The 27,328-nt window shown below is 40.5% G+C and overlaps 1 protein-coding gene and 1 long non-coding RNA gene across 2 annotated transcripts in view; one reads left to right on the forward strand and one right to left on the reverse strand.

Moving 5' to 3' along the window:
• Positions 1 to 10,252, reverse strand: part of LOC122907844 — a 25,880-nt gene extending 15,628 nt beyond the window's left edge. Inside the window, exons 1-2 of the long non-coding RNA XR_006384762.1 lie at positions 10,165 to 10,252; positions 9,385 to 9,507 (exon numbers count right to left, since the gene is read on the reverse strand). This is a non-coding gene — a long non-coding RNA (uncharacterized LOC122907844). The remainder of the gene's footprint in view (positions 1 to 9,384; positions 9,508 to 10,164) is intronic.
• Positions 9,773 to 27,328, forward strand: DLEU7 (deleted in lymphocytic leukemia 7). Its single transcript, XM_044250667.1, has 2 exons — positions 9,773 to 10,240; positions 26,391 to 27,328. The coding sequence occupies exons 1-2, from the start codon at positions 9,782 to 9,784 to the stop codon at positions 26,595 to 26,597; spliced, it is 666 nt and encodes a 221-aa protein (XP_044106602.1). The 5' UTR covers positions 9,773 to 9,781; the 3' UTR covers positions 26,598 to 27,328.

Here is a 27,328-nt window from a genome sequence, read left to right on the forward strand (position 1 = left end):
GCCACTCCTCCTGCTTGTGTGCTTTCTCTCTCTGTCAAATAAATAAAATCTTTAAGAAAAAAAAAAAAAAAGAATGAGTGTTGGTGAGGATGTGGTAAAAAAGGAACCCTCTTGCACTGTTGGGAATGCAAACTGGTGCAGCCACTGTTGAAAACAGTATGGAGGTTCCTCAAAAAATTAAAAGTAGAACTACCCTATGATCCAGTAATCATGCTATCGGGATTTACCCCCCCAAAATGCAAAAAAACACGAATTCAAAGAGATACATGCACCCTTATTTTATAGCAGCAGTTATTTACAATAGCTCCTTCTATAATTTGGTTATTATAAATAATATATATGTATATAATGATATATATAATATAAATACATATAATGTATTATATATATATAATGGAATATAATTCAGTCATAAAGAGAATGAAATCTTGCCGTTTGCAACAAATGGATGGAGCTAGAGAGTAGAATGCTAAGTAAAGTAAGTTGGTCAGAGAAAAACAAATACTATCTAATTTCACTCATATTCATTCTCACGGGAATGACTCTTGATCTCAGGTTAAGAGATTCAAGTTCCATGTTGGGTGTAGAGCTTACTAAAAAAAGAAAAATAGTCCCCAGCCTGGAATGCTGACCTAGAGTGACCAGTAGCCTTTTTGTAGCCTTTTTTAACCAAGAGGACAGAAACCACAGATGGAAGATGTTAGAGCAGAAAGCTAAAAAGAGCTTCATTCTTTGGTAAGCTACCCCCAGCTTCCCTCTCCCTCAGACGAATTTCTGTTTTACGTGATCAGTAAATCCTTATTTGTTTAAGCCTCAGCTAACTGGGTTTTCTTCTACAGCTAAATGAAGTTAAAAAATGACACACCATGCTTTATTTTTCTTCACAACACTTACTGAGCATCATCAATTCAATTTACTTGTTGATTTTATTGTCAAACTGGCATTAGAATATAAACTGCTCGAGGGAGGAATGTGGTCTGTTTTACTCATGTCTATATCCCCAAATCTACAACAGTACCTGACCAGCTGAGATACTCAATCAGTGTTACTATTTGTCAGGTGAATGTATGGTGGCTTGCTCCTTTCCATGTTAATGACTACAGCTGTGCCTATTTTTTGTATGAGCTTTCTTTGTAACAGGGGTATGTACTATCTTGGTGTCCCATGACTTTATTTATCCATTACCCTAGAGACAGGCATTTCAGTTATTTGCGTTTTTCCTCTATGTACAACTGTGCTCACATGTGACTATTTCTGCAGGATAGAAATTATTCTCCAAAAGGACTGATTTATATATCCTGCTAATAGCATATGAAACAAGCCGTTGTCTGACATTGTTGGCCACGTGTATATGAATTCGTTTTTATTTCTGCCAGTCCAGGGGTTGAGGAGTAGGAAGCCCTATCTCAAATGTTAATTCACCTACATTTTCCTGAGAGCTAGTGAGGTTGACTATCTTTTCCTATGTTTATTAGACCATTGATTTTCTCTGTACCTTTTGCCTATATTTGATCAAAATCCGTATCATTAAAACTTGTAGAATTGTTTTCTATAAGTTCGTAATTGATCCTTTGTGCTTTTTTTTTATGCTGCGAGTATATTTTCTCAGACTGCACTAGTTTTAAATGTTATTTATGGTCTTTCATCAAATAAAAGTTTCATAATTTTATATAATAAAATCTATTTTTCCTTTGTGATGTGTATATCCTGTATCTTGTATATATTTATGAGCACTCAGCACTAGCGGTAAGGATCTTGGAGCTGAGAACAGAGCTCCAGGAAGGCTGTGCCAAAATCTTCCTCTGGAAGTCCTTCCTCTGGAAGTCCTTCCTCTCTCACATAAATCAGTTTCCTGCTTCTGCTGAAGGCCCTTTCCATATGTGTAGCCCTGGTTCTGACTCTTGACTATTTGTCCATTTTAGTACCATTATCACACTTTTTCAAAAACCTTTTTAAATTTAAATTCAATTAATTAACATATAATGTATTCAGAGTTTCTTATATCACATGCCCTCCTTAATGTCTATCCCACAGTTAACCCCATCCCTCCACACCCCCCCTTCAACAACCCTCTGTTTGTTTCCTATGATCAAGAGTCATAAAGCTTTGTCTCCCTTTTTTAGTTTTGTTTTATTTTTTCCTTTCTCTCTTCCCCTATGATCCTCCATTTTGTTTCTTACATTATCACACTTTTAAAATGAGTATAGCTTAGAGCACACTTTGATACATGATAAAGTCCTTCCTATTTGTTCTTTTTTTTTTTTTTTTAAAGATTTTATTTATTTATTTGAGAGAGAAGGAGAGTGGGAGAGTGGGTGCAGGGCTGCGCATGATTGGGGGAGGGGTAGAGGAAGAGGGAGACGCAGACTCCCCACTGAGCAAGGAACCCAATTCAGGACTCAATCCCAGGTTCCCAAGATCATGACCTGAGCTGAAGGCAGACACTTAACAGACTGAGCCATCCAGACATCCCCTAATTGTTCTTATTTCAAAATTTTCTTAGCTATTTTGACACTTTCTCTTCTAGATGAGCTTGAGAATGAGCTTGTTTACTTTCATCAAAATCCTATTGAGGTTTTACTGGGATTGTATTGAATAATTTAGAGAAAATCAATAGCTTTATAAATTTGAACTATTCAATCAGAAAGGGAGTATTTGTCTCCATTTATTTAGATCTTCTTTTACAGTTATTTAAAAAGATTTATTTATTTTACTTTAGAGAGAAAGGGGGGAGGGGCCGGGGGAGAGGAAGAATCCTCAAGCAGATTCCCTGCTGAGCATGGGGCTGGATGCGGGGCTGGATCCCATGACCCCTAGAGCATGACCTGAGCTGAAATCAAGAGTAAGAGGCTTGAGCAGGTGAGCTACCCAGATATCCCTCCTTTTACAGTTTTTAATAATTTTTTTATCTATAGTTTTTACATAAGTCTTGAACATGTTCATATTTACTGTATTCCCAGCTATTTTGTAGGTTTGTAGTTATTATAGATTGGACCAACTTGCCCCTGACATTTCTAGTCAGTTATTGTGGTATATGGAAAGCTAATCAGTTTTTGCATGTTGACTACAAACACCTGAAGTAAACTTTTCTCTGTTCTTACAGTTTTTAAGTTGATTTCTTGAATTCCCCAGGCAGATGTTTCTATCATCCACCAGAGCCCAATCTGTTAGCTTCCATGCTATATTGCTTCCCTGTGAAATTTGGTAATTTAAATATTAGCATGGAAATTTAAGAAAGCTAACAAAAGTTTTACTTTGAAGTGTAGTGTAAATTGTGATAAATAAAATAAGATACTTTAAGGTATACTTTTTGTCCATGATATGCATTTTAAAGATTTTATTTATTTATTTGACAGAGAGAGATTACAAGTAGGCAGAGAGTCAGGCAGAGAGAGAGGAGGAAGCAGGCTCCCTGCCGAGCAGAGAGCCCGATGCGGAACTCGATCCCAGGACCCTGAGATCATGACCCGAGCCGAAGGCAGTGGCCCAACCCACCAAGCCACCCAGGCGCCCCTGATATGCATTTTAAATAAGCTCTGTGCCCATGGGCCTTGAACTCACGACCCTGAGATCAAGAGTCACATGCTCTCCCAACTGAACCAGCCAGGCAACCCCTCACATGCATTTTATATTTGATGCTGACTTTAAATCTAAGTCTTTGTAAAATGGAATCATGTATTAAAATTAACATTTACCTGGAAAGCATAAGATTTTATTCTTAGCTGAAATGAATAGGACATTAAGAAATGCTTCACTGGGGACACGTGGATGGCTCAAGTCACTGAGCATCTGCCTTTGGCTCAGGTCATGACCCCAGGTGCCTGGGATCAAGCCCCACATCAGGCTCCCTGCTTGGCGGAAAGCCTGCTTCTCCTTCTCCCACTCCCCCTGCTTGTGTTCCCTCTCTTACTGTCTCTCTCTCTGTCAAATAAATAAGTAAAATCTTAAAAAAAAAAAAATCCTTCACTGCTTTAACAGATTATCTACCATTTTCTATGAATGATCTATCAAAGTCTATAATTTAGGCCTGAATAAGCTTAGATATTTGAACAGAGGCATTAAAGATCCCATTGAAAGTGGTTTCAATTTTCAAATGGGAAGTACAGATGAAATAAAATTTACGTATGATGTTTTTTGAACAAATGCTTGAAATTTGATCATTTCTATGGACCATTTGCGTTTTATGGTCAGATTCCCATCTATAAGACCCCACTTGATAACGAACAGTGAATAGTAAAAAAAAAAAAAGAACAAAAAAACCCAGATGATGAGAATTAAGATATAAAATTCTTTGTGCTGAAATATGCAGTCGTATTTTTATGTAAACTTAAGTTTTAAAATAGTTTGTATCCTTTTCCTCCAAGGAGGAAAAATAGATCACTTCAATCATGCTCAACAAATCTTTATTTTTAAAATGTCTTTTACCTTATTTCAACTCTTCTGACTATTCTCAATAATATTTTGAAACAAAAGGACTGAAATGACCAAACAAATAAAACAAGTAGATCTGTCGGCTCTCTTGTTTTCCTAACGCAGAGAGCCAATGTGGGAAGGCACTAAGCCAGTTCCCAAAACTGCATAAGCTCCCCCTTGCCGCACGCAGGGTTTAAGAGTTGGAAACTAGACCAAAAGTCCCAGTAAGAAGTTTTGACTTCACGGAAACATAAGCATAGTAATCTTGCTACACAGAAGAACCATGTGCCTCCAAAATCCCTTGTCCCTGCCCCCTTTTCTCATTTTTCTTAGGAAAAAAATTCTGGAAAAATAGAAGAGAGAGAGGAGGAAATGAGAGGATGGATAAAACCCCAAGGTCTGTTCCACCATAAAGCCTGACAGAAGAGAAAACGGGGAAGAAGAGCAGAAAATTTCTTAAAGGAAAAAAGTGCAAAAGGGAATGAAGATAAATATAAGGAAAGGAATTGTTTGTTTTTATTTTAAATGTATTAACCCAAGTCAAGAATTTCTTTCAATCATATTAAGAGAGTACCTTCTAGAACTTGAAAATATGAGGGCAGTCATGGGAAGTGATGAGGTAATCAAATTTTTTTTTCCCTACTGAGATGAAAAAACCCGCAAAAGTTCAGGAAATTAAGCAGCTTTTAAATTCTTCCCTCCAAGGGGAAGGATAATCTTCAGGGGTTACATTTTGTAATCAGAAATTGAGGGGAAAACCCAGCAAGGTTGTCTTGTTGAGATTATGCGTAGGCAGCAGGAAAATCCCTGCTACCCCCTCATTCTTCAACATGAAATCATCCACCAAAGCTACAAGAAATTAGGAAAAATCCTATTAGTTCTTTTAAAGTCCCTTTCTTGACTTTTTTCTGCCAACATCAAGGATTCCTCCTGAAAATAAATTAAACCAAGTGAAATGATTCACACGTCCAGAAAGAACTGCATTTTGTGTTGAGGTGAATTGCACATTAAATTATGTTGGAACAGGCAGGTGAGCTCCAACATTTCAAACTTCTCTTTTCCCTCCCTTTACTTCACTGGTCTATTTTTCTACGCTTAGTTGTACTGAGCCTCACTTAGCTTCACCAGTTTAATAGGGTCTGGGCAAGCGGTGCGTATATGATGTCCCTAAAACACATTGCCCTATGTAAACAATTGTTTTTGGCAATTCAGAGGTTTCGTGGCAGGACTGCATTTTTTTTTTTTCTTCTGAAAATCAAATGTTTAGGCCAAAGCTGGAATTGCATGTGCATTTTTATGACCTGGCATATTTGAACGTCACAATTGTATGTTTAAAAAGGCAATTTGATCTTTTTTGCTCTTTCTTCTTTGGGCTTCCATCTTTTCAGTGCCGTTGTTTTCTTTTTCACAGAACATTTTCAGATCTTGGTCTATCTCTTTAGCATCTGTTTCTCCTCAACCATAATTTTCATTCAAAAATAATAACTCTTTGGTCTCTTTGGACATGTTTTGTTTTGCTCCCGCCTATGAACTTTGCCAGGGTGTGCTGAAGGTTAACAGCTCCATTGCTGGAATTCTCTTGGATCCCTTTTGGAGAAAAGCGCCAAAGTATATAAGGAGGGCTCAAATGTATCTAGGCTCTGCCGAGTCCTTTGAGGAAGGCTTCACAGGGCGGCACCCTTTCCCATTTCCCCCTTCTGTTCCCGCTGGGCCAGGCTTCCTCAGGATTCCAGCACAAGTTCATATCTTGCTACACTTGGGGTGAGCTCAGCACAAAGTGAAGAGATGCTGAATCGCTACATTGTACACTTGAAACTAATGTCATGTTGTGGGTCAACTACACTCAAACAAAAGAGATAATAAAAGGAGGAAAAAGGAAAGAATCCAGAGGAAAAGAACCTCTAGATTCACAGAAGGGCCAGAATACTTGTTTCTCTAACCACACTCTATCAGTTTACTAACACTGCTTCTCACTTTCTGGAGTTTTCATCCCACATTACCCAAGGTCATGAGTACTTCTGTTGCCCACTTAATAATGCTCCCATCAATTGTCAGGAAAGACCAGAGTTGCTTAGAGAGGTTTTTCCACAGTTGTTGAATTCTGCAATTCACCTAAACTTTAGGTGAAAGTTTAGGTGAATTGCAGAAGTGTTGCTGGAAATGGCCAGAGGGACCTTTTAGGGCTGTCTTGCCCGAGAGGCACTAGGTCACAGATCACTCCATTAACAACATTTCTGCACTCGGTATAGTCAAGCAGTTTGCTTTAGTTGTAGCTTTCTGTTGCAAGAAGCCATACACTCAACCCAAAGTGGCTCAAGCAAAAAGAGTTTTTGGTGGTGTGTATAACTGAAAAGCTCAGAGGTGGAGCTATTTTTTTGTGCTGCTAAACATAGGTCTTGGATGGTGTTGTAAGACCACTGGCTTCTCTCTATAAATCTCTTCCTTTTCTCTCTTCACTGTTGGCCCTCTTGACCCTCGGACTCACAGGAGGGCTACAGAAGCTCTGGAGCTTAAAATGTCTTAGTTTCACCACCAGAAGTGGTCATTGCAGTCAGCCACCTGATAGTGGCTTTGCTGCATGAGATTGGATTTCCAGGGTCTGTGGAAAGAGGAGCATGCCTAGAGATCTGACACTCCTAGAGCTTAATCAGCCCTGGAGCCTTCCTACCATTAAGTCTTGTGATTGGAGACAACATTCTTCTCAATTAAATGACTTTGTATTAAGTTTTCTTGTTAGAAAGGAATTCATTGTTTGGCCCACACTTTCTTCTAGTTCCATTATTTTATTTTATACAGTACATTCAGCTCAAAGCATCCTAAATATTATTGTCGTATTGGCTCCTCGTGGGTCATGTGTCTCTTCCTGACCATTCACAATGAGAATGTGATGTGTGATTGGCCCCGGGCTCAGATGCCCCAGTCCACTTCTGCAGCGGGACAGCTTCCTTCCCCCTGACTATATGGACCAAACATGGAGGAGGAGGAGGAGTATCTACTGGTAAATGAGGGTGTGTTTCCATAAAATAATGAAATAGATACTGTGAAGCAAAAATATCAGGTGTCCAAGACTTCATCCTTTCGAGTGTGCCCTCTATTACACTATGGCCTTGACCTGTCAGTATAGTGAGTAGGGAGTGTGTAATTCAGTACTTGATCTGGTAGCCCAGCATGATTAACTTTGGAGATGTTCAGATCAAGGGCAGATCTACTGTGCTATTGACCTGTCTCAATAGCTTATGAGTGCTTTTCCTCACTTAGAGCCTCACTCATATCTCCAGCTTTGGAACATCAGCCATTCCAAGGTCATGGCAAAGTAAAATGTTGTCCATGGCTGGGACAGACAACCTTTGAGAAGCTACATAGTCCAGGGCTCTCTAAAAGATAGGAGGAAACTCAGACAATGATTGAAGCAACATGTACCATCCCAGAAGCCCCATGGTTCTCTGGCCCCTTCTCTCATATTCCCTAAAGTTCAGTTGGTCTCAAAGGTCTCAAAGTCAGCCTGGGATGTAGAACAGTGGGGCCTCAGGTCAGGCTGAGTCTAGTGATTTCAATTCTGCTGTTGGCTGGAATTCCATCTGTCAAGAAGGTTTTGCAGTCAGCCATTTGATAGTGGAAGAGTTAGCCCACGAAACTGGATTTCCTGCTTATCTGGAAAGAGGAGCACCCCAGGAGATCTGACATGCTCTGTGAAAATTAGTGGTTAGTTTTTGCTGGTTAGTCTCTGCTAAACCTAGTGTATTTCAATATTCGAGGATTAAAACACACACACACACACACACACACTCACTCAAAGAAGGATTTTTCTATTTTTTTTCTCATGAACTTAAGTAACTTCATCTAGAGAATCTAATCAACTTCAAACTATTTACTTCCCTCCAAAGTAATTTCCTGTCAATGCACAGACATGCATTTTTACTTAGTTATAATTAGTGTGAACATACTCATTTTTATTTAAGAAAGGTTTTCTTTACCTTGGCATTCAGATTTGTTTTCATAGGCGAAGAAAACACTGGGAACTAGAAGGAACCTTCACTGGAGAGTTGGGAGGATTATATGGGGTCATGTTATCCTAGAGTTGAAGAAACCTTAAAGGACCCCGAATTCCACCCCATATCTCTGATGACCGCCCTTTAGACTAATAGACTCACTGGGGCAGCTTTCCCACACAAAGCCCTCTCCAGTTCTCACTCTACCACGCTGAGCGGGGCTGGGGTGCGGGACACTCTCTTCTAAAGGAAGGAGGAAATCCCACCCTCCAGGTGGGGAGGGTCCAGTGTCTGTCATGTTCCTGCACCCTTGTTACCTGCCTCATTTGTGTGATGGAGTTATGTTCAATGGTTTCCCATGAAGGAAGAAAGCCGCCACCAGGCTACTCTGTAACACTCCTCCATACCATTCTTCTCAACTGTGTGCTGCTTTTTAAAAATATATATAAAATGTAATCACACACCAATAGTTTCCAGTCTATCAAAGCGTAAATTTCCCAGTCTTTTCTGCTGAGTCAAGGAAGCAGCGAAGTTAGGTTTAATTAAAAGCAGCAACTATTTGTACAGCTGTCTCTGGGTTCATGGCTCCGAAAAGGATTTAGCTTCAAACTCCCGCTGCCCACGTCCTTGGGGAGTTTCACACAAAGCCATTTGGGCTCCTCCTCTGGGCAATGCCAAACCCTCACTTCCCGAGTCACCTTGGCAGGGAGCCGAAGTGTGTCCTACCCCAGCTGTGCCCTGATGCCCCCTTAGCCATCAGAGTCCCCGAGTGTCTGTGGCATGAGCAAAGCAGAGATGAGTAGAACGTCCATATACACAAGTTACACAAGTTTGGGGGACAGGGAGCCTTGAAGGTTACTCCAAGAAGTTCCTGAAAATTCTCCCGGGATTGGGAAAGGGGTGGGGGGAGGATGGGGACACGGTCTACCTTTTGTGAGCTTTCTCTGGCTCTTGGCATCCTTGCTCAGGGTGGATCTCTTACCTGCCACCCTCAGTACCCAGGGCATGAATGGTCACTGACAGGCATCCTTCAAAGCAGGTGGGGGCGGGATATCCCTGCGGACGGATGCATCTGCACCAAGCCGCACGTTTTCCCATCGAAGTCCTGGAGAAGAGAAAGAACCCGCGCTCGGCATCTGGGGGATTTTCGAGCGCACAAGGAGCCCAGCCTCAGGCAGCCTTGGGTCCCGACACGCCCTTTCGTACTAAGAATTCAGGGGCCAGCGCAGGCCATCTCCTGCGGGCCTGGGGCGGGGCCAGCCCCACCCTCGAGAGGCAAGAATGCCGAGAAATGTGACCTTGGCGACTCCAAAAGCCCCCGCCTCTCTTACTCACTGCTGCACCTGCCCGCCGGGCGCGCCGAACCGCCGGCAGAGGCGATGGCTAGCCCGGCGCCCTTAGTGGCCTCCATCAGCCACCAAATGGTGGCTCTGCAGACTCTGCAGCTGCTGCAGCAGGAGTGGGGCTGGGGGGACGGTCCGGGCGACCCGGGGAACCCGCACGATCCAGACCACGTGTCCGCTGCCCCAGGGCATCGCACAGGCCCGCGGCGGGCCGGGCCGGGGCCTGGGCGCCAAGACGGGGGCGGGGCGCGGGGGGTCAGGAATGGCGGGTCTGGGGCTCGGCCAAGCTCCCCAGAAGTGGAAGTGGTGCGAGGCGCCGAGGGGGCCGCGGAGCTGCTGCCCTTCCCCAGGGGTCGGGGGCCCTGCACCCTGGCCCAGATGGCGATGCGCAGTGCGCTGGCCCGCGTGGTGGACTCGACCTCGGAGCTGGTCAGCGTGGAGCAGACGCTGCTGGGCCCCCTCCAGCAGGAGCGGTCCTTCCTCATTCATCTGAAGGTGAGTCTGGCCTCCAGCACCCCGCTCCAGCGCAGGATCCCGCCACAGGGCGGGGCTGCGGGGCCGGAATGAAGGGATGAAGCTGGGAGGGGCCACCCGTTGCAAAGCGGGGCCATCCACAGGGGCTCCGCCTCTGTGAGAGGGAAGGGGGGAGGTGACACCCCTGGGACTTGAGTCTAGGAACTGAGGGGCCCACCTGGGGCCCACCTGACTGTGGAACTGAAACGCAAGGAGGCCTTGCCAAAAACCTTCCTTCGGAACTCCTTTTCTCTCTCCCTCTCTCTCACATTAATCAGCCTCCTGCTCCAGCCGAAGGCCCTTTCCACATGTGCAGATTCTAGGGGTGGAAGACAGCTGCCCCTGCTTTCCCCTTCCGAGTTAATAAACCTTACTCCAGAGCCTTAAATGCACGTATTAAGTCCCCTCTGCCTTTTGTGTGAAAAAATCACCTAAATTTATTTAAAGTTCCTTCACACTTAAGAATCAAACTTTTTTTTTTTGCAGAAACCCAATTCCCCACAGAGTTCAGAGGCCTTTACGGAGTTAACTTAAATTGTCATAAAAGTGGGGTGAGAGCCGGGTGCGGCCCGGGTGTTGAAGCGTGAATACTAATACTAAACTCCTGCTAAGTCCCGCAGCTTGTGTTTGTAGGGCACGTTTCCTCTTGTGGTACCAAAGTATGTTCCTCAGCCTAGCCAGGGAGCAGAACAGCTGCCTCCCGGGCCAGGTGGGACTGGGGAAATCTGCAGATCTTGGGATCCAGTATCTGCCTTGTCATTAACTAACCAAATTGGTTTAAGGTCACAATGTCTTTGAGATCTTCTGGCTTTCCAATTTTGCTTCCTTCCTTCCCCTTGGGAGGCCAGCAGAAGGAAATGGGTGGGAGGGATGAAGAAAACTTAGGGGGGTTCCTCAGAGTTGCTATTCTTGCTCTTTAAGCCAAGGTTTGGAAAAAACTGCTGTGTTTTTAGGTTACTAGTCACTGTAAAAGGTTGATCTGAAATTAAATATGATCAAGCATATGATACAGCCAAATATGTATTGTTACTCTAACACAATGGCTTCTCAATCACCTGATACTGACATTTTGGGCTGGATAATTGTGGGGCTGTCCTGTGTGTTATAGGATGTTTAGCAACATCCTTGGCCTCAACCCGGGGAGATGCCAGAAACCTTACCCCCCCCCCCCAACAAACTGATACAACCCAATATTCCCAAATGTGTGTTGGGGGGAGGGGAAATAAGATTGCCTCCAAATGCGAAGCACTTCCCCACTTACATTAGGAAGTTAAAAAATGAAGCTGCATTTCACTAATGCTTGTGTGTAGAATGACCTTTTTTTGTACCATGAAGAAATAAAAAAATCCTACCAAATGAACTATGATGCACCATCTGTTGTAAGATCACATCAGAGATTTTGGAAACGTGAAATAGTGTGCATCTTAGAATTGCTGAAATAGGAAGGGTTGTGTGATGTTAGGGGCATATACAGGGCACATGTAGGTTGGCAGAAAGAGAGACTGAGTGATCGGCTTTACCTTAGGTGATCTCGGTAGGCTTCTTGGAGGAAGTAATCTTAAAAAAATATGAATATTTGCCCCACAGGCATAAAAGGGAAAAATGACTTCAGGGGAGCTGTGTGATCTAAGGCCCAGAAGAAATGAAAAGACTTGGGCTTTGGGGGAACTAAAATTAGTTCATTATGGCAGAAACTTTAACAGGATGATGGACAGGTAAGTGGGGTCTGATGGCAAGAAAGGTCTGTGTGTCATGCGGAGGGCCTTGAATTTTCTTGCAGGCAAAGGTAACCCTTGAAATGACTGAGGCGTGGACATGACCCTAGATAAGTCACAGCAGGTGAGGACGCAGTCTGGGGGTCAGCTTGGAGACCACTGTCCGAGGGCCCAGCCCAGCTCAAATGCACTGGGCTCTCTGCTATGGCCTATAAACCATGCCACTCGAGCTTCATGCCACTGTCCCTTCTACTTGGTCATTCTTCTGATGCTTCCTACTTGACTTTTTGTCCTCAACATTTTCCACCCTTCTCAAGCTTTCTTTATCCAAACCTCAACCGGCTCATTCCTCTTCTGAGAAAATAGAGGCCATCAGACACAAATATCTTCCTCTCTACCTAAAAAAATCTCACTTCTACTCATCTTCTTTCTTGTCTCTAATAGAGAAATGCTATTTGGTCCCCTCAACCCCCAACCCAAAGTAGCCGTCCTATTGGAGTCTGCTGGTCACCTGCAGAGGAGTAATGGGTTCTGAGGGCTCCTGAGAACAGCCCGTGTTTTCAGAAGGGAGAGGTTTCTTTGGATGATTTGCCTCCTGGCCAACATCTCAGAATTTTGCTTGGTTTTTAGTTTGGAGAAAAAGTAGTATCTTTGGTTGTAAAGTAGTGATTACAAAGAACTTAGACTTAAGGACACAGTCATCTGTCTTTCCAGGGGGCTGGTTATGCTGACCTGGCTTCATTATTACTAGTGTTAAATTGACTTTTGCATATGCTACAAAGTGATCACCACCACAAGTCTAGTTGCCATCCATCAGCATACCGTTGATTACCTTCACCCATTTCAGCCATGCCTCAACGCCTTTCTCCTCTGGTAACCACTAGTCTGTTCTCCATATCTATGACTTTGTCTTTGTTTTATTTTATTTGTTCATTTGTTTCATCTTTTAGATTTCACGTATGAGTGAAATCATTTAGTGTTTGCCCTCCTCTGTCTAACTGACGTCACTTAGCATAGTACTCTTAAGGTCCATCCATGCTGTTGCAAATGGCAAGAATTTATTCTTTATTTATGGCTAAGTAATATTCCATTGTGTGTGTGTGTATCTATCTATCTATCTATCTATCTATCTTACCTCTTTTTCCCTTTATCTATCGCTGGACATTTAGGTTGCTTCCATGTCTTGGCTATTGTACATAATGTTTCAATAAACACAGGGGTGCATATATCTTTTCAAATTAGTGTTTTCATATTTTTTGGATAAATACGCAGAAGTGGAATAGCTAAGTCATGCAGTAGTTCTGTTCTTAATTTTTTGAGGAATCCCATACTGTTTTCCATAGTGTCTGCACTGATTTACAATCCCATTCACAGTGCCCAAGTGTTCCTTTTCTCCACACTCTGACCAACACTTGTTCTTTCTTTTCTCTTTGATAGCAGCAGTTATAACAGGCGTTAGGAGGGGTCTCATTGTGGTTTTGACTTGCATTTCTCTAGTAATTAGTGATGTTGAGCATCTTTTCAAGTGCCTGTTGGCCATCTGTATGTTTTCTTTGAAGAAATGTCTGTTCAGATGTTCTGCACATTTTTTAACCAGTAGTTTATTTTTTATGTCTTTGAGTTGTAGGAGTTCTTTTTATGTATTTGGATATTAACCCCTTGTCAGATATTCAGTTGCAAATATCTTTTCCCATTCAATAGGTTGCTGATTCATTCTGGTGATGGTTTCCTGTGCCCTGCAGAATCTCATCAGTTTGATGTAGTCATGTTTGTTTATTTTGCTTTTCTTTCCATTGCCTTTAGAGTCAGATCTGCAAAGATGTTCCTAAGACTGATGTTGAGGAATTTACTGCCTATGTTCTTTTTCCCCCTAGGAATTTTATGGTTTTAGGTCTTATATTCAAGTCCTTAATACAATTTGAGTTAATTTTTATGTGTAGTGTAAGATAGTGGTCCAGTTTCATTCTTTTGCCTGTGGCTGATAAGTATTCTCATTACCGTTTATTGAAGAGACTGTCCTTTCTCCATTGTATATCCTTGGCTCCTTTGTCATAGATTAATTGTCTATATCTGTGTAAATTTACTTTTGGGCTCTTAATTCTGTTCCAATCTGGTTTGTGTGTCTGTTTTTGTATCAGTATCATCCTGCTTGGGTTACTGTAGCTTTGTAGTATATCTTGAAAGCAGGGAGCATCGTACCTTCAATTTTGTTCTTTTCAATGTTGCTTTGGCTATTTGGGGTCCTTTGTAGTTCCACACACATTTTAGAATGACTGTTCTACTTCTTTGAAGTATGCCATTGGAATTTTGATAGGTATTGCACAGAACCTATAGATTGCTTTGAGTAGTGTGGATATTTCAACAATATTAAAAATATATATTAATTCTTTCAATCCAAAAACATGGATTTGTCATTTATTTTGCCATTTATATGTGTCTTCTCCAATATTTTTCTTGTTTTCTTTATTTTTAAATTAAGAACATGTGGATTGATTTTATACACAGAAGGATTTTGGGAGGAGTTGTGCTAATGGAAATAACACCTGTGTATCACTTGGAAGTGTGTGGAAACATCCCTCTAACATCAGCTCCCTCCCACAGTGTTAGTTGCCACAGAGTGGAGGGGGACTCACTTGAACTAAAGCCCTCGGCCCAGATGAAAGGCATTAGGGACCCAAAGTAGAGACAGCGCAGGACAGCTCAGTGATCTGGTCCTGTGAAGCCTTTCAAACCTACTATGCCACTTTCTGCTGTAGGCCCTTGGGCAAATTATTCAGCCTTCCTGTGCCTCAGTCTCCTTTCCTTAAAGTGCAGATAGAGGTATCTAACCTTATAGGGTTATTAGGATAATGCACATGAAGACTTAGCTAGTGGCTGCCCATACAAACTCTCAATACCTTTGAAATTTATCATTATTATTATTATAATTATTAACAAGTTTATGTCTCATGTTCTCATTGACTATTATTATTGTGAGTTCCAGTCTTGATATTGATGGATCTAGCCCACGGACTCTATTTACTTTTCTGAGTCTGTTGACAAAGGCAGAGTTAGGATGACCCAAGGAGATTTCCAAGAAGTCTCCACTATCCAGAGGTCAGCTTTAGCCCTACCTGATGACTGACTTAGAGATGCTGCCACTGAATGACTTGCTGATCAAGCCACTGAGGCTTAAGGAAGTGAAATTTTCAGGCATGGAGGCAGAGAAACTCTCAGCACAATACTGATGGACATTTTTATAGTATTTTACTCTTTTTTGAAGAAGCCAACACTTAATATTCTTTTTGAATATTTAGAGATTATCATACATGCAAAACATGCATGAAGTGAGCTTTTTTATAGTGGATAAAAAAATACTTCATAATCCTGAGTCTTGTTAAATTTGTTGGAAAGGCTAGAGTTAACCAGCTAGACAAACATTTATTATAGAAGGAGACTGAGACTCAGAGGAATTTAGGATTTTACTAAAGATCTCACAGCTGGGAAGTGATGGCCCATGGCTCAAACATGGTTTTGTCTATTTTTTTTTCTGTCATATCACAGTGCTGGATTAGAGAGGTGAGATGAACATCATGCAGAAATAAAATCCATGAGTGTGTACAGTGGGTTGGATATGCTGTGCACTGCACACTGCTTGGGGTGCAAGAATCACCTTGTAGACTGGATATCTTGGTCAGCTTGGGCTGCTATGACAGCATGCCATAGACCAGGAGGCTTAAGCCACAAACATTTATTTTCTCATTGTTCTGAAGGCTGGAAAGCTGAAGATCAAAAAGTTGGTTTCTGATAAGGTCTCTCTTCCTGGATCGCAGACTGCCGCCTTCCCACTATGTCTTGAATGGCTTTTTCCTCTACCTGGTTAGAGAGAGGGAGAGATGTTGGATATATCTCTCTCTTCTTACAAGGACACCAATCCTACTGGAGTAGGGCCCCACCCTTATGACCTCATACAACCTAAATTACCTCCCTAAAGGTCCTTTTTCCAATACAGTCACACTGGGTTATGTTTCAACACACATATTTTTTTTGTGGGGGTGGGGGGACACAATTTAATCCATCATATGGGTGATTTGTGTGTCTCTTTATATGAGGGCCACTTTACGTAGTGACCCAAAGCACCAGGTGAATGTAGGAAATCATTATCCAACTAGTAATAACTATCAAGAATGCCTTAGGTACTCACCACTCAAAGGGGGCATAGAAACATGCAGAGGACCAGATAGAAGCCAGTCCAGGATTTTAAGAACTGCTGAAAATGACCAACTCACACAGACACCATTAACCAAGCCAATTATGAAGTCACTCTGATTTTTTCTGTCTTCCTTTGAGAGTCAAAAACATTTATAGTTTCCAAGAGTTCTGCTCTGGTGCAAGTTTCATGGAAACTATGGCTGATGCCAGCTTTCAGAGGCAGGAGAACTTTTCTGCTATTATAGATTAAACTTGCCTGTGAGTTCACCCATTTCAATTAGCTGATCTGGTGCCAGTTATTCTATCACGTTCCGTGGTCCTTGCTGGTTTTTTCATTCTACATACCAAGCGTGGTGGTTATAAAATCACTGGCTTTGGCTTCATGGTCACTGCTAATGCTCTTTGCAAATTGCAAGTGTGAACATTGGGTCACTCAGAGGAAGACGTTGGTGATGAGTGCTTTTTTTCCCCATTAACGTGAGTGTGGAGCCAGTTTCTGCAAATTTGGGAATTGTGTCTTTAAAAATTACTTACAAACTATTGAAGGAATAAAGGCTCAGAGTTACATGATTATGGCATAGCCAGGGAATTGCTCTTTATTTGGGATAAAATCGTGGTGTTCTGGGACAAAAAGGTCCAGTGACTACTCTTTTAATAGCTTCATTACAGCTTTGTCCTTGCTCATAACGTGAGTGATAGGAAAATCAGGACATTTACAATTGCCAAAATGAGAATTTTGGGAAAGATATCTCAGGAAGGCCCTAAAACAAACCTGCTATGTTTAACATCTTGATGGAAATGCTGCCGTGCTTTGTTCTATAATTTTGGAGTTTGCCTTGTGTGCATACCTGAATCAAGAGCTTGTATCCATCACAAAGTTCTTTTAACTGGACTTTTCTAATGAAAATGGTTCCATACCCAAAGCAAATGCATAAGGAATCTTAGTTCTTATTTGTGAGCGTTTGCACTGGGTACACCACAAGTAAAAATGTTTAATTTCCTGTGGACGATAGACTTTTTATGGTGACTGGCAGATACTTTGGTTCTTCATTGAGTGTTTTATTAACACACAGTTACATATCTATTTGAGATTGACTGTGGGTTCAGGCCACTGGGGGCTCCTCTGGGCCCCATGAATTTGTAGTTCAAAGCCAGATGCTGATGAACCAAGGGGACAATTTGTGTAGTATGCTATTTCTGCTAGCATGGTTTTCACACCATCCCTCTAAATAGAGAAATGGCTTTCCAATTTTATGGACATATCCAGTATGGGGGTGGGTGATGGGTCTGGGGAAGGGATCTGCTCTCCTTCGTATGTCCCAGCACTTGGCACCTTTAGTGGAGAGTGGTCTGCTGAAGTTTATTAAGGTCAGGAGGCCCCCACCACAAAAGCTGCGGAAAGATCTTTCTTCAGTGCTCTCCATAGGGGACATTGGGCATTCAGGGCAAACTAGAAAGGAAAATGTGAGAAGAAACAAGTTTGTGGAAGCCATTGCAAGAGACTATAGCTTGAGATGTAACTGTCTTGGAAAGAACCAACTTACTTTAAAGCCAGTGGTGAAGGGGATATGAGCTGATTTATAGTTTATATAGATGGAGAAGTGATTTTGAAGGTGATGAGGAAAGAAAAAAACTCTTCTTTGTGGATTCTTTAAAAGTTATCTGCATTGTAGAGCCCATAAAGTCATATTGTATTTTTGACTTTATTATCCGCTGGTGTTGGTTTCAGAAAATAGGCTTTGAAACTGACTGTCGAAGCCAGATTCTTTTTGCCTTCAAGACTTCAGTTTTGATGGGAGTGTTTATTTTCAGTACAAAGCTAAAAAAAGCCTTAGCTTTTCTTCCCTTTTGGACTTTGCAGGTGCATTTGCAGTTGCTCAAGGATTCCAGATGTGTGCATTCCTAATAAACACAAAGCATAATGCAGAAAAGTGCAAGTGTGGCAGTTTTTCTAAGAGACCTCCCATATGCTGGGCAGGAGAGAACAGAGTGGAGGAAGAGAGAGCTCCAGCTAGGGTGGTCGCTGATTAGCTAGGAGTTGGCTTGACATGGGAGGTAGAAGTTTCCATGCCTTGAATATCTTCCAGACAGCCAAACCCTCTCAATTATGTTGTAGCGAAGTGGGATGGGCCAACAGACCAATCTCAATTTGGATGTGACCAATGCCAACTGGAGCTTTGTTAACACTCAGTTAACCTTAAGAAAAATAGTGTGAATATAGGTCCAAAAAAGAAACATTCGTTTGTAGACATTTTTGTTCCATCTCAAAGCTAGTTTGGTGCCTCCCTGCTCGCCTGCATGGTATCCCTGCTCATCCCATGAGGACATCTGAGGCTCTGTAATTTCAGTTCCCTAGTCTGTCTCCCACCATGGGTAGCAGGCTCTGCTCTCCACATCATCATAGTACCCAGCCCGGTTTCTAATTCGGGGTGGGTCTTGATGAACATTTGAGTTTGGGAAGAGAGGATTCTTTAGGATTCACTAGCACCCTTGCTGGGTTATAGGGTAGCACTATTTTTAACTTTTTGAGGAAAATCCATACTGTTTTCCAGAGTGGCAGTACCAGCTTGCATTCCCAACCCTTTCTATCTTGTTAACATCTCTTGTTTCCTGTTGTTGTTACTTTTAGCCGTAATGAGAGGCATCAGGTGATATCTCATTGTAGTTTTGATTTGCATTTCCCCGATGCCAAATGATGTTGAGCATTTTTCATGTGTATGTTAGCCATCTGTATGTCTCTTCATGCCTTCTGCCCATTTCTTATCTGGATTTTTTGGTTTTGGGGTGTTGAGTTTGATAAATTCTTTATAGATTTTGGATATTAACTCTTTATCAGATAAGCCATTTGCAAATATCTTCTCCCATTCTGAAGGTTGCCTTTTAGTTTAGGGGGAAAAGAGCAATTTTTTCTTTATTTTAGAAAAATAATAAATAAATAAATAAATAAATAAATAAATAAATAAATTTTAAAAAAAAGGTACCCCTCATTTGCTGTGTGACTTCGGTATGTTGATTCATCTCTCTCAGTCATCAGATTTCTTCATCAGTCATTCATGGATGGTTGTGAATCTTGAGTGACCCTAGGTAGATCAGAAGCCTGGCCTTGGATCCTGCATGTAGCAGGTTGGGCCAGACCAGTGTTTTTTAAAATGCTGGCTTGCCATGTGCTCTCCATGTTTGGAAGTGCCCAGGGACTTCATTATGGCATTCAAGGCTCCCACATTAGTTTGTGTGCTGGTTCCCAGCACAAAGCTCTATTCTTTTTAGTCTGGCCTTTTTCCAGTCCCAGCCCCTACTTGACTTCAGGTCTTTGCTGTGTTATCGTTCTAACTGTGAGGGCCATCTCTTCCCTGAGAGGCAAAGACTGCATTCCCCAGCACCAGCTGTCTTGGAACGTCTGTACAGCTTTCCTGGATGCCTCATCCTAACCTCCATCCCCTTCTGCAAAGGCCGACAGCATTCTGATGCTCTTGACCACTTATTTTTTTTTTTTAATTGTGGTTAAAAAAAGGGCATAACCCAAATTTGACTATTTTTATGTATAGTTTAGCAGTATCAAGAACATTCAGATTATTGTGCAACCAATCTCCATAATTTTTTCATCTTGTAAATCTGAAACTCTGTACATATTAAGCAACAAATCCCCATTACACTTCCCCTCACCTCTGGCAGCCACCATTCTTCTCTCTGTTTCTGTGTGAGTTTGACGACTCTAAGTATTGCATGTAAGTGGAATCATACGGTATTTATCTTTTTGTGTCTGGGTTATTTCCGAGAGCATAATGTTCTCAAGGTTCTTTCATCTTGGAGCACGTCTCAGGATTCCCTCCCTCTTTAAGGCTAAATAGTATTTTATTCTATGTATATACCATGGTTTGTTCATTCATTCATTTGTCAAGGGACCCCTGAGCTGCTCTCACCTCTTGGCTATTGTGTATAGTGCTGCTGTGAACATGGGTGTGCAAATATCTCTTTGAAATCCTGATTTGAATCCTTTTGAATATGTATTCTGGAAGTGGAGTTGCTGGATCACATGGTAATTGCATTTTTAATTTTTTTGAGGAGTCTTTATGCTGTTTTCCGTAGTGGCTGCATGAGTTTAGATTCCCACTGGCAGCACACGAGGGCCCAGTTTCTCCGCATCTTCACTAACACTGGTGATTTTCAGGATTTTTTCAACAGTAGTCATTCTAATGGATATGACGTGTGCTCAAGCACTCTTCTTTGTGCCTTAATCTTATTCTGTGTGACCTCTCTACTACTGAACAGCTTAGATAGTTTCATCTCACCAATTAGGTTCTTAGCTTCTATAGAGCATTTTGTTCTGTAATTTTCTGTCCTTCCTTCCTCCTCTCTCCTTGTTGCCGACCTCCCATCTAGAGGAGTACTTTATGCACAACCTTAGATGAATGGAGTGCCTTATAAATTCAGGGTTTGCATGACCATGAGCTTATTTGACCTTCAAAATCTCTCTGTGTGGTAGCTATTTGTTTCTACCTTATACATTAGAGAACTGAATTTTCCAGAGATTAAAAAAAATGTCTTGTTCACAGGTGGCCTGTCAAAGGGACAGAACCAGGGCTCTGATGGCAAGTCCAGTGCTCATGAAGGGACAATCCCAGCATTCCAGGGGTCTTTGCAGGTGCCTGGAGGGCTACCATCCTAACTAACATCTAGAAAATCCTTTTTGCTGTATAGGATTACATGCTCACAGCTTTTGGAGATTAGGACATGGACATCTTCAGGAGGCCATTATTCTGTCTACTACAGGGCAGATTCTAGCTAAGAATTAAGGGGAAAAAATGTTCTGGAAATTAGAGCTAAGGGTTGCCTCCTAAGCACATGGGTTTCTCTTGTGTGGCAAACAGTGTGACACCAGGTGTGCTCCAGAAAGGATTCACACATCAGTTCTTTGTATGAGCCTTCTACAGTGCTTGGATTATGAGTCTATAAATGTCTGGTCTTCTGTAGGGTTGGGTTTTTGTGTTTTTACCATAGCCGCCATCCCATTTCACTGGATATTTAGATATATGCTCTATGTGTCTCAATGCTCCTACTAGGTTTCAGCTTTTTATAGACTAGGTACCCATGTCTTACTGCTTTTTACCCAGGGTGTTCAATCATGTAATGGAGACTTCACATGTTTGAAATAAATGTATTTGTTTCATTAACTGAGTCTGAGGCCATTAGCCCAGTAGATGAGTTGAGTCACTATAAAATGTAAATGCCGCCTATCAGTTTGAAGCACTGTAACAACCAACACATTTCATATCCACAGTCTGAAATTATACAAGGCTTTAGACGTTCCAAAACCTGTCTTTAGATTGCTCAGTCAGAGCGTTCTAATGCTGGCAACGTACTCAAAACCCTGTGAAGGGTATGACATCATTTCTGAAAGCATCTGGGACTTGCTAAATAAAAGCTGCTGGGTGAATGTGTCCTGTCATTGAATGGAAAGCAGCAAATATGAAATCATCATGAGCATCGATCATGGGATTTTCTACTGAAAGTCCATGAGCCGTTCAATATGCCACTGTCTCAATGCTGTGATTTTTGGCCCCCATCTATACAACAGAATCAGTAGAGGTTTGGCTGGAGGCCATGATCACTGGATCCACAGTTAGCCTTCAGACCCCAGGAAGAGAAGCAACCACCTGTTTTATTTTTCCATCTCCAGGCTTAAGAGTCCCATGGAAAGCCTGTGCCTATTAATTTGTTTTCTTTGACTGTTAATATAGTTGAGAAAGGATTAAAAAACTGTACTAAAAGAGTAAAATAAAGAGACTTTGCAAAGCTTGCCAGAGATCTGAAGTTTACCCAGAGCCTCAGGGACCAGTGCAGCCCAGCAGTGGAATTTTATTATATGTATACTTTCCCCAAATGATGCCTTCTTTGATTCTTTACAGTAAACGTGAAATTGACTTCAGATTTTAGGCCCACAAACATATTTTTAAGGCATTTTAATCTTATTTGGGTGATGAATGCCTTTGCAGACTGGCTAATAGGCACACGTCAGCACACATTTCAGTGGTTCCTTCAGTTTTGAATTTCCCTTTGCATGTTGTCTTTGATCCTTCCACTTTGTACTTAGAGTTGGATTATTTCTGTAAAGCAAACAGACAATTTCTCTTGATGTGGATCTGGCGTAGTAGTCCAGAAGGCATTACTCCCTCTCTACTTTCCCATTCCCAAGCAATATGCAGGAACATAGGTTACTCCATGAACTATGGGACGGATTATCTACGTAGCCCCTTGATACCTTCTGAGCAGAAATGAGCAAAACGCAAAGGCGGGGAAGCAAGAATGCTTTAAATAGGAAGAAAAAAACAAGAAGCATGGTAGGCTGTGAACGCTTGAGTAAAGGAACTGTGGCTTGTTGTGTTGATCTTTCTGTCCCAGCCCCTCACTCACACTGGAGTCCGGCTGCCATTGTTGGCCAAACTCAACAGATGAATGTTTGTTCTGTTTCCCAGAAGATGTTCTCTAATAAACACTTTGCCAGAAACCCAGGTCCTTCTAACCCAAGTGACAGAGTTTTTGTTAGGGAGAAGAATAGCTTCTGTTTCCACATAGAAGTGGGAAGAAAACCCTAGTTCCAAACTTCAGTTCAGCTTTTAGTTCTTTCTTTCGTTTTCTTTTGGATTATCTGGTTTTTTTTTCTTTTCCTAAGTTCTTGAGTTGAATTCTTAGCTCGTGTTTTTTCAGTGATTATTCTTTACTTTTATGGCATTAAGTGCATGACTTTCTCAATGCAGGTGTATCCCACAAATTTGTGATATACTATTTCCATAATTGTTCAGTATAAAGTATTTTTTTTAAAGATTTTATTTATTTATTTGACAGAGAGAAATCACAAGTAGGCAGAGAGGCAGGCAGAGAGAGAGGGGGGAAGCAGGCTCCCTGCTGAGCAGAGAGCCCAATGCGGGACTCGATCCCAGGACTCTGAGATCATGACCTGAGCCAAAGGCAGCGGCTTAACCCACTGAGCCACCCAGGCGCCCCCAGTATAAAGTATTTTAAAATTTCAGTTATTTTTTCGCTGATCCATGAATTATTTGGAAGTAGATTTTTAAGTCATGTATGTATTGGGAAAGTTATGTTATTGATTTCTCATTTATTTGCATTGTTATTTATATGATATAGACTTCTAGATATTCGTTGAGAATTTGCTTCTAGCGTATTACAATAGAGTCAGCTTTCATAAACATTCCATGTATCTTTGGGAAAATTTGTATTTGCTTATCTTTATTGGGCCAAGCTTGTGATTAGTGGTTTAGTCTTTTCTCTCCAAGTTGATCATTTTGTTGTTTGATTTTTTTCAGTGTCTGAGTAAGCTGGGTAGAAATCAGCTTTTATGTATGTGGATTGAATGTAAATTAAGATAATCATATTAGGCACATACGAAGTACAGAACTGTTATCCTTCTTGAGGAATAGGTCCTTTTATTAACTGTAGTTTATTTTATCCCTAATAATGATTTTCCTGGCTTGGTTTCAACTCTTCTTTGCTGTGTATATGTTTTAGCATCCATTTACTTTAAGTCTTTAGGTGTTTTTAGTTTTGAATGTGTTTTTTGTAAATAATTTATCAATAGATTTTTAAAAAATCTAATCTGGTAACCACATATTTCAAAATGTGTCTGATTTAATGCTTTCTATTCACCTTGATTTATGTTTGTATATTTCTTCCTTTTTACCTTCTAAAAACAGAATCAATTAAGTTTTCGTTTTCCTTTTATCTGCTGATTTTGAAGTTTTACATATTACTTCTATCCTTTAATGATAAGCCTTACATTTCTCACATGCATACTTAATATATCTGAAATTTATCAACTTCGTCACCTTTCTGAATATGTATAATGCCTTAGAATGCCAGTCACTCCTACATGTTACTGCTATTCAGGATTTTGGAACCATCTTGCTTTTGTAAGTCCCAAGTTAATTGTTATAATTTTGGTTTTGAACATCAGTTCTTGAACATCATATTTTTAAGTTTGTTTGTTCACTGTGGCTTCCTGCATCTCGTTCTTTCCTTTTGAAATGAATGTCCCCTATCTGAATTATATCTCTAGGAAAATATGACAGTGAAGGTAGTAGTTACTACTACTGTTGTCCTTTAAAATGAAGGCATATTTATTTTTCCCTGACATTTAAATAATAGTTTTATTGAATTAAAAATAATTCTATGTTGACAATTATTTGAAAAGTTATCCCATTCTTTTCTGGTTTTGGTCCTTATAGCTTGGCTGTTTGCAGTCTGTCTTGTCATCCCTTGAAGGTCATCCATTCCACCCCTACGCCCTGCCCCCAGTTGCTTGTAAGAGTAGTTTTGCCTTAATAAGTTTAGATTTGAATCTTATTTCGCTTATTCTGTTCAAGGCTGATTTTATATCCTGAATCTATGTTCATGATCATGGATTCATGTTTTGGATCAATTTTGAATAATTCTTATCCATTATTCTCTTTGACTATTGTCTCCCTTCTTCTACCCCAACCCTCTCTTCTATCATCCATGTTATTTAACTTTCCGTACATATTTCCCCTGTCTGGCTTTTTATCTTGCATTCTGAGTAATTTTCTCATATTCATCATCTAGTTTACTATGCCTTATTTCGAATGTATTTATTCAGGTGTCTAAATTGTCTATTGAGTTTTTAACTTGTCACAATAGTTTCTAGAACTGGTATTTGGTTCTTTTCCAAGCCTGTTTTTATTTAAAGTGTTTCTGATTCCTTCTTTTATATTTTTAATCACTTTAAACATATTTTATAGTTTCTAGCTCAAATACTTGGAGTTTATACTGCCCTGTATTGGTATCTGCTATATCATGATGGGTTATATTTTAAATTTCATATTCTGAGTTTGTCTTTGACAGAGTGTTATGGGAATACTACTGTGGGGCATGGGTTGTAGACCTGTCCCCATGGAATAGGCTTTTATTTGCTTTTACCATGTGTCCATGAATATTTTAGCCCAGTTCCAATTTTTAAGCCACTTTCTTAGCATGAGTGTTCCCAGAACATGTATGTGGTACAGAGGGCAGCTCCCAGCTTTAGCTGTTGGGTCGTGAAGGTCAACAGTTACACATCCTTGGAGCAACTTTATCCTCCACCCCAAACCCAGCTCCAGATTAACTTTCTTTCTTTTTTTTTTTTTTTGATGAATATTGGTGGGCAGCTAAAATAATCTACTTTTTCTTTATCTCTGTCCATTAGGGATTTTCATGGTTTTCTTGCAATGCCAGAAAGGATATTTGCTCTATTTTATTTAGACTTCAGTTTCCTCAAAGGGTTTTAGGGAAAATAAGTATGCCATGTTATCAGAACCAGAAGTCTGTGGAGAGCATTTACATGTATTTAAAATAAATTATATATTCAACATTATCTCTGGTGGAATAATTTTATTTGTTTGTTTATTGGAAAAATTTTAGTGTACCATTTCTATACAATGGATTTTAGAATATGAAACATTTGGGAACTAAAAATCTAGTTATTTCATTCTTTTAAACTACCTGGGAACTATTCTTTCTAAATTTGCATTGGAAAGTTCTTGACACTATGTTCATTATATACCATATCCTGTGTTGGAATTTTGAAGACTGTGAGTATGGAATAATAGGAACAGAGGCTATTTGTGTATTCTTCAAAGCTCTGTTAGGAACAAATAACAGAAACTCAACTTCAAATGGCTGAAGTAAAAAGGCATATTTATTGATTCAGATAACCAAAAAATCCTGGAGCTTATTTTTCAAGTATAGCTGGATCAATATACTCAGAGAATATAATTAGAATCGATCTCTTTTAATCCCTTGGTTCTGCTTTTTTTTTTTTTTTCTTTTTCCTCTACTGACTTCCTTCTCATGTGGGTTCTCCCCTTATGGTGGCAGGATGCTTTCCAAAAGCCCCAGTTAAAAAGAACCTCTCTTTCCCAGTCCAAAAGACATTCTAGAACTGTAGCTTATTGGTCTGTGTTATGTCACCTGTCCATTCCTGACCAAGCCAAAATGATTGAAGGGTAGTCATCTCTGATTGGCTGATCCCTGGAGTTGTAGAGTGGGTGGAGTCAGCTTTGGCCAAATCACATAGGCTGAAGATGGAGGAGAGTAGTTCCCTCAGAGAAAAATTGAGGTCCTGTGATGGCAAGAGATGGGAATGGAAGTTGGGTATGTAAAACTCAGCAAATGTCCCCATAACCTATCTAATTGCTTATGTTTGCTGTTTATTTCAGGATAGTGTTGAGTTTAGAAACATCTGCAGTCATTTGGCTCTACAAATTCAAGGACAACAGTTTGACAGAGATTTGAATGCTGCCCACCAGTGTTTGAAGACAATAGTCAAGAAGCTGATTCAATCACTTGCTAATCTTCCTTCAGATGCCCACGTGGTAGCCTGTGCTTCTTTGAGACAGATCTTACAGAATCTCCCAGACATATGAAGGCCCAAGTCACCAGAATTAAAACCCAGCTGGTACTGCCAGGCGAACTGGGTAGCTTATGTTCTTAATTGAATCAGCAGACAATAGATGCTTTTACTTCAGTAAGGAGAGACTTGATGACATATACAGAAGTCTGACCAATGGCATCTGACCAATGGCACCTTTAGATAACAGCATGTTGGTGAAAATTTTTTAAGGCAGTAGTTACATTTTTAAGTATGTTGACATATTTGCTTACTTTTTGATTGAAATATATTCTACTTTGTGGAACTGATTGGATTATATATGTATATATTTACTAACTCATATTAAGTATTAGTTTTGATCAAATGATACATTTATCTATACTTATATTAATGTAGGACTAAGGTTTAATATGGTTATATAATATGGTTATTTATATATGGTTATATGATTAAAGCCTCATGATTCTTAAAATTATCTTGAATAAATAGGATATTTGATAATTTATATGTTTTCCGTACTAAGCACTTCGTTTTATGTTATGAAAATGATCTTTAGATGTTGTAGGACCACATGTGTCAGTAATTATGAGTTCCAATCCTGGCATTAATAACTTACTATTGGACAGGAAAATAGTTGCTTCTAAGCCTTGTGCTTTCATACACTGATTTGTAAATTTACAATGATAATGAGCTATGAAGTATCAAGGATATATGATATGTAAACACAAAGTACAGTATTATTAAAGTCTCATGTGGAAACATGTA

Source organism: Neovison vison, chromosome 5 (genome assembly GCF_020171115.1).
Source record: "Neovison vison isolate M4711 chromosome 5, ASM_NN_V1, whole genome shotgun sequence".
Lineage (NCBI taxonomy): Eukaryota > Metazoa > Chordata > Mammalia > Carnivora > Mustelidae > Neogale > Neogale vison.